General features: G+C 40.8%; 1 protein-coding gene across 1 annotated transcript; it reads left to right on the top strand.

Annotated features, from left to right (window-relative positions):
- The first annotated feature begins 456 nt into the window (after positions 1–456).
- Positions 457–7,745, top strand: LOC133024116 (adhesion G-protein coupled receptor F3-like). The gene is made up of 7 exons (XM_061091088.1): positions 457–598; positions 1,040–1,227; positions 1,797–1,976; positions 5,006–6,307; positions 7,352–7,393; positions 7,571–7,603; positions 7,683–7,745. The coding sequence occupies exons 1-7, from the start codon at positions 457–459 to the stop codon at positions 7,743–7,745; spliced, it is 1,950 nt and encodes a 649-aa protein (XP_060947071.1).
- The last annotated feature ends 435 nt before the right edge of the window (positions 7,746–8,180 follow it).

Below are 8,180 nucleotides of genomic sequence, written 5' to 3'. Positions count from 1 at the left end.
CCAAGGGCACTTCTTGTTGGGATCAAACTGCCAACCATCTGGTTGAAACTTTGTGTAAAAGATACCGTATTTTACACCGTTTTACTTAGTTTATATAGATCTCTGAGTAGCAGATGCTGCATTCAATCATGTCTGAATAGGGGGTTTCTGTGTTTGTGTGCCCGTCACAAATACATGTGTACATTATGACGTTTCATCAGCGAAAAACTGAAGTGTTGGCACATACTTGTGCAAAAAGTGATTCAAATTTTGGTTTGAGCAAAAGCATGACAGACAATTTGGTTATCCAAGTCATCTTTTAGACCCAAAAGTCTAATTCATTCTGTTTTCAGCTGTATAAGGTAATTAACCGACATGTTTTCCACAGGTACATATGAGTGTCGATTCACTTTTGGGTCAGTCACACACACAGCCAAGGCAGAGCTGAAAGTGTCACTCCTGCCTGAAGTGATTACCATGATAATCGATCCACCTGTAGCAAACTGTTCAGGCAGCGGTAACAATAACTTGACTGTGAATGTGACGGCCACCATCCAAAATAGCACGGAGAGTTACAACGTTTCGTGGGGAAAGGTGCTAAGTGACAAACCCAAAATAGGTAAGACAAACCTACAATATATTTCCTTCTGTGAGCTGCAGCTCCAAAATACATGATGATATTAACACAGATGTAATTCACTGACATGCACTTAAATGCATGCAAAATCTAGAACAACAAATGGAGCCCTGAAACTACCATCTGTTTTTCGTTGCAGCTCCTGGAGATATCCTGGTCTATTCTGTCAAGCCTCTCTTCTCATGCAAGAAAATTAATGAAAACAAATGGGAAGTCAGTTTTAAAAACCAAAAAGGACAGATGAAAAATGAAAGCGTGGATATCCTAGTAATTCCTGGTATGATTATTAAACCTTTTTTGGATTTCACCTAATTGAATTTCAAACTGTCTTAGGTGTAATTTATTTATAAGGTTAAATTATTATGTGTAAGTGTTTTATATTTCTTTCTTTAACAATCAAATGGTGTGCTGCATTTTTTCTAGAGTCGGGAAAGTTTTGCACTTGTGAAGGGATTTGGCCAAATACCCCAAATGGAAGTACAGTGATTAATCAGTGTGAAAATGGCAAGACTGGTTACAAGTCTCGTACTTGTGGTGATGAGGCCGAGTGGCAGATGGAGTACTCCTCCTGCATCAGCGATGAGTTGAAGAAAGTTCTAACTGCAGCAGAGGTAAGTGTTACATTATAGCTCGTGTAGCACTCCCTAAACTCAGAAAAGTACGATCCTGACGTTTTGTCAAAATGAATTATGTACATATTAATATTTGAACCTTATTTATACATTAAAAAAAAAATTGCAGTTATTTGACTTTTGTGCACAAACAGCCATAAGTCCAAAGTCATGAATCACAACTTGCCTAATAAGGCTTAACAATGCGTGATATCCTCTGCCATTAACCCCCCCATACCAAAGTCATTCTCTACCATGGTCTAATGAAGTTACACATGCCAAGCACCAATCACTGCTCAGAATGCACACAAGAGGACCTATTAGTTCCCTGATCAGTTTATCAGGTTACCTCCTTTATATACATGCATATACATTCCTGTATTCTGAGTTCATTGGTAGAACCTTGTAGTGCAACTTTGCATGGAAGGCTATGTAGTATATATAAAAGCTGCCCCCAATCTCAACGTCTAGCTCAAAAATGTTAATTGAATTTAGTTCATTAGGGTCAAGGTGATGTTGTTTGTGTTCTTGTGACTGTTACTTTGAGGTATTTAGTTTTTTTTTTCTAGGTCTTCAAGGCGGGCATAGGGGCTACACAGGAAGCAGCCATGTCGATCTTTCAAGCACTTAAGAACACCACTACATCTAAATCCAGTAACAACCCTGCTGGTATCAATGCTTCTATCAGCATAATAGATATAATGGCCACTGGATCAAAAAACATCCCCTTGAAGGAAGAAGTCTTTGATGTAAGTCCCTGGTGGTCATTACTACTTTTACTGTAATTGATGTAGAGTATTGAGCTGCATAATATTCTCAACACAAAGAACTGGGGTCTGTTTTTTCCCAAAACTTTCAATCACATCGTTTTGCCGTCCTCAGCAGACGGAGTGGCTCAGTTGTCATGGTGATAGTTGTTTTAAACACTAGACGAAAAGCAGTATTATTGTCACAGTGAACCTCTTCGGACAGGCCTAATCCCCCCGCATTTACCTACTGTTTCCATGACGTTACCTCGGCGTTCGCCAGTGGCAATAAGCTGAGGGAAGCGGCGTTTGCGAACCTTATGGGGGATATGGAGAACAAAGGAGAGAGCCGCGGGGGGGCTCGCTGAACCTCGCGGACCGATCGCGACGTGTGATCTAATTAGCATATGAATCGGAGTCCAGCCGCTGGCAAGAACCTCTCTCTACTCACCATTGGAGGAAACCACAGACCCTTGAAACTAAATGTCACTCGTGATTGGCTGGTAGAAGTGTTGCTATTGGTCACCTTCTGGGTCATTGCAGTTCACACATGGGGTCACAGCATTCCGCACGTGGGGTAAGCCCCTCCCACACAATATTAATAATAAAAATGTATATATTAATATTTATTATTATTTATTAGTAAGCCTTTACCAAAAGCACTGCAGTTAATTCAAACTAAACATTCATGTGATGCTTGATGTTATAGGTGAACATATTGTACAGGGAACAAATGTGAACAAGGTATATGTGGAGTCAAAGCTTTATTTACATACAGCAAAAACTCAGGTGAGGCTTGAAATGTGTCTCTGCAGCCTCTGGGTCATGACTTCTTTGTGGGACTCTGTCTGAATCTTCTCCAGTGTGTAGACGTCTGTGGTGTGTAGCTGTGAGATCAGTGTAGCTTCCAGTCTTATATGAAGTGTGGGACACAGGTCGGTGCGCTCCTGGCTGTGGAAGGATGGATCCATGTCATTTGTCCCGCTTTAATCAGCTGTAAACACATTCAGTAAAATTAGCACAGTTCAATGACAACATACACCTTTACGTGTAACTGGAAAATTATTTAATGAATATAACCTTACCCTCTTTCTTCTCCGACAACTCCTGAACTCCTCAATGCTGATGCAAGGTCTGGTCGGATCATACTGGCTCATAGTGTGTCTTACTACGTCATGGACAGGCAGCTGGAAAACAACACGAGTAACATGAGTTTATTATTAATAAACGGAAATAGCCGCGCTGCATCACCGTTGGAAGATCCACAGCAAAAAAACACCAAAACAGTTCATAAACAGTTACTTTCATTCAATGGCTTAATTTTCTGCACTTTAAATCCGGACTTTCAGTGGCCGCCTCTTTGTTTGTGTGTGTGTGGAGGGGGGGGGGTGCTGCTGAAAAAACATACTGAGAAAAGTCATGTTGATGAAAAAACTTAACGAGAACAAACTGTTACATCTAAGTAATTCATACATATTTACACATGCACTAGTTCTGCTCAAGCACTCGATGCTGTATTCGTATTTTAGCAACTTTCTCGCTATCCCAAAGTGGCGGACATGCTTTCTGATGTAGGAGTTAGCTTAGTGGTTAGCATGGCGTCTCCTAGCTTAGCTCTTACCTTAACTCAGGGACTGTGCGCCCGTCTTCTCCGCCTCGACTCGTCCACACCGGGCCGGGCTCTGCTTCCCACGCACTCATCTTCTCCAGGGAAAAGCGTTGTGTCGACTTCAGCAAGTTATTTACCCCGAAGACAGAGTCACTCGTACGGAACAAAGTTAACACAAGACGGAGTTTCATGTCTGCGGAAGACTCGATGCTGCTGCACTGCGTTTACGAGGATGTGATTGGACGAGCCCATCAGCTGATGACGCGAGCGGGTGACGTGAGGTTTTCACAGTAAATCTCCACAACTCTCCTTGTCATATTAAAGCAGCGGTTACTTCATATGGGATGAGTATGTGACTGAGGCCCAGTTTATTTTTTCTGGTGTTTAGTAAATTTACACACATGATTCACGCTGTTCTGTGTTCGTAACCTTATAGTTGAATGCACTTATTGTAAGTCGCTTTGGATAAAAGTGTTGACTGTTTTAATGGAATACTGAGAAAGTTTAATAACAACAACACAGATTGACACAAACGCTTCTTTTCATGCAGTGAAACCTCAGTTCAAAATTCATGTGTTAACAAATGAGGGTGGCTAAGTGGTGAAAGAAGGTTCCCGGTACCAATCCCAATCCCAGCATGGCTGAGGCCAACCATGCATGTGTTTTCTCCAGGTATTCTGGTTAGGTTTGGAGACTCTTAATTGTCAATTTGCTGTTGAGGCTTTATGGGGGTCTCGAGTATCAATCAAGGGGTCTCTCTCTCTTTCTCTGTATTCTGGGGGGGGGGGGGGGGTAGCTATAAAGCCTATAAAGTGTGGGCACCCCTGTCTTAGAGGGATAGTTCACGGAAAAATTTTAATTCACACCGTAACTACTCACCAATATTCTGATGGAGGCCCAGGTTAAATGTTTGAGTTCACAAAAATGTAAACTCAAAGGGGTAAAGAGCATTTCAGCCGAATCCAATGCAAGTGTAATCAATTGTGCCTGCTTCTTTAGACGTAATTAAACAACAGAAAAAACATAACATGCCTCCATACTGCTCGTGAGGTGTCATCTAAGTTTCCCCGGCATTCATATTCGACTCGAACCAATCATATGTCAAAAATCATCTTTGAACAGAGACAGAGGTTAAGCCAAGCCCAGCCTATTTACACAACCATCTGTTATTACATGAGCAAATTTCCACACTAATAAGTGTGTTGGTGTCCAATGCTTGTAGACCATCTCCATGACAAGTCCACAAAAAGCATTGTAAAAAATGTCTGCCAATTTTTTTTTTTAAATGTCATTTTATGCTCAAAGACTGTGTTTGAAATGGCTCACAAACTCACAGTCTTCCAAAACTGTACATAATGTTTATGTATTCATCGTCTGATTGAAAGGTGCCTGTTCACTTGTTTTCTTTAATGATATTTTTCAGGATTTTCTCACAGCAGCCAGCAATTTATTGGCAAACAACTGGACCGGGGTCAACTCATCTATCAAATATGACATGTCATCACGATACCTTTTGAGTGTGGAGAATCTGGTGAAGAACATCCAAGTGATCAACACTTTGAATATCTCCAAACCAAACTTGGACCTCAAAGTCTCCAACGGGGACCGTACAATCTCTGTGTTTAATGCCACTGTTAAACTCACAGAGACTGGCGGACAGTTCAAAACTGTTGGTGTGAGAAATCTGATGGATAAATTAAATAACAGTTTTAAACCAACATCAACAGTTCCGCATAACCTTTTACTAATAGTCACAAAGAACGGCAGTTCGTCTACCGAGATTACAATGAACTTCCCCATCAAGAAGCTGAACGACACACAAAGACAACACTGTGTCTTCTGGGACACCAATAAAACGGACTGGTCAGACACAGGTTGCAGAGTTGAACGTGATAGTAATCACACACTCTGCAAGTGCAACCACCTGACTTCATTCGCTGTCCTCATGTCCAAGTCAGATACACCTAATGTCGACCTAGATACCATTACCTATGTTGGCCTGGCAGTGTCCATCTGCTCTCTGGTGATCCTCCTCATCATTGAGGCTCTCGTGTGGTCTGTTGTAGTCAAGACTGATCTCTCATATTTCCGTCACACAGCACTGGTGAACATCGCCGTGTTCCTCTTGCTCGCTGACTGCAGTTTTTTGGCATCTATGTCACCTGAGAATCTCAGTGCTCACTGGTGCTTAATTTTAACCATATGCAAACACCTATTTTATTTGGCCATGTTCAGCTGGATGCTGTGCATGAGCGTCATGCTCATCCACCGGCTCATCTTTGTCTTCAGCCCGCTAAGGAAAAGAGTCTTCATGTTCCTATCCAGTATCGTAGGCTACGGTTGCCCAGTTCTCATTGTGGGATTTAGCTTTGTGTATTGCAGATACAACGAGAAGGACTACTATAACAAGGACACATGCTGGCTAGTTTTTGATGGAACCTTGAAGGGCTCATTGTATGCTTTCCTTCTCCCTGTGGGAACTGTTATTTTCACAAATCTTTTTTCCATGGCGGTTGTCATTTTTACTCTGTTGAAGTCCTCCGCCCCTGATGGCAGCAAGTCGGATGAGAAGGAGACATTAAAGAGCATCGTTAAAGTGGTGGTCTTTCTAACACCAGTTTTTGGAGTAACATGGGTTATTGGCTTCTTTCTGCAAATATTCGATAAGGACGACGAGGAATACCCTTTTCTTGAATACAGTTTCACCATCCTCAATTCCTTCCAGGTAATTTGAACAGAGCATACACACCAAACATAATGTTGATAATAGCAGTGCCTTGATCCTCCTTTTCTTACTTAATGCCTGTCCTGCAACTCCTGCAGAGTATTGTGTCCGATGCTCAACCTGGCATCAGTGCTCTCTTTTCCCAAACTTTTAGTGATATTTATTCCAGACGATGGAAGACAGTGGACCATTTTTATGAAAGGTAACCAGGGATTGACTTTTGTGGCTCCAGATGGAGTTGTGTCGAGTCTGAGAGTCTAATTTGAGTCAGTTGGGTCAGAATATGGATTTTGAGTTGGAGCATTAGAAAGAATTGAAGATTCCAGATGCCTGTAAACTGCCCCTAATTTCTGCTTGAGGCTATTTTGGTTTAAGACTAAATATAAAACATAACAAACAGTTTGAGATGCACTGTGGTTACAATGCAGGTAAGAAAAGACAGGACATGTTTGATCACTGCATCCTTGGTTGGGATTGTACCTCTCTGCAAACACACACAAAAGCTGACTGCTCAAAGTTTGAATAGCTTACTGTTAACATAAAGACTGTATGAAGGTGCAGTTTAGTTAACATACATTTATAACGGAGCGGTATGCTGAGGCTACATTCACACTAATGTGTTTTAGTTTTACAACCTGATGTCCACACTACACCACAGTTTTTGAGACCAGAAAACAGTAACATAAGAAAACGTTGCTCTCCCATATAAAACAATTAGTTCTGACCTAGAATGGTGAATACAACGTGGATGACGAATTACAGACATTGCTAACCTATAGTGTCAGAAACAGTGTCGCCTTGTTGAAGGTCCAAGCCAAGAAATCACTGCTCCTACTTTTTACCATTGTTGCTCCTTGTTCTTAGTATTTTCTAAAACTGACAGCTGCAGGGTTATCTACTTCCTGTTTCGACCAGTATATAAGGCACATTTACAAACGTCAAACAACCTCCTGCTGTAATTTGTATTGCCCTTTGAGAAGAAATTCATTACTTATTATGAAATGTGAAAAGTGCAGTAACTTTGACATATTTTTTTTCCTACAGGGCTTTTTCGTGATGTTAACAGGGGTATTTGCAGAGCCAAAGGTGTTTTTGTCATTTTACTTTTGCTGTTCATGCTCCATCTGTTTCAATATGTTCATTGTATTATTATAATATGCAAAGACTACAACACTGTCGGTGGGTCAGACACAAAATGCATTGTAGAACCCAATAACCCTTCCAGTTATTAAAATGATTTGTTTTTTGTTTTATTATTAACAGGTGCGTCAAGAACTGTTAAAGCGAATGGTAGGTGTGCCAAGATCATCTTTTCCTAATTATACCACAACATGACAGACATGTGCATCATTTCTCTTTTGGCTTCTACTTTCAGGATAAAGGAAAATATGACACCATGAAGAATTCAACCTCAGCCTCAAACACAAAAGAAAGATAAGGACAAAGGTCAATCTTATGTTGTCATTTATTGTCTCCTTATGTGTTGATGCATTCGCTCCATCTTCAGAGATGCAAACTTAAAATTTCAGGCAAATAGATCTACTTAGGCTGTACAGCGGATTGCTGTCAGCATGTTGATATGCTAACGATTGCAATGACTATACTGGTCCGTGGATTATTTTTTTTTTAACAATCTTTACAATCTTAGTTGATAGTGTTAGCATTGAGTTACAAAATTGTTTATGTCTGTAGTTTCTAGGTATTTGATCATGAAGCACTGGACAGTTGGAATTCTGACCTGATAATGGCCTCAGTTTGAAAGTTTAAGGAATCACAAAAGCATTCAAATTAGGTGAGGGCTATATATATCGATATATCGAATGCAAGGTGTGTTCAAGTGAAGCAGCCAGTCAGTGATTTTGTTGAAGAACAG

This window comes from Limanda limanda, chromosome 18 (genome assembly GCF_963576545.1).
Source record: "Limanda limanda chromosome 18, fLimLim1.1, whole genome shotgun sequence".
Taxonomy (NCBI): Eukaryota; Metazoa; Chordata; class Actinopteri; order Pleuronectiformes; family Pleuronectidae; genus Limanda; species Limanda limanda.
The sequence above is the reverse complement of the archived record's forward strand: the minus strand, read 5'-3'. Positions and strand labels throughout refer to the sequence as shown.

Bases quoted from the DNA above. Each gene is read 5' to 3' on its own strand.
- LOC133024116 (XM_061091088.1), top strand. From the start codon at position 457: ATGATAATCGATCCACCTGTAGCAAACTGTTCAGGCAGCGGTAACAAT. The intron at 1,228-1,796 runs GTAAGTGTTACA...TTTTTTTTCTAG, and splicing joins AAGTTCTAACTGCAGCAGAG to GTCTTCAAGGCGGGCATAGG. The intron at 1,977-5,005 runs GTAAGTCCCTGG...GATATTTTTCAG, and splicing joins TGAAGGAAGAAGTCTTTGAT to GATTTTCTCACAGCAGCCAG.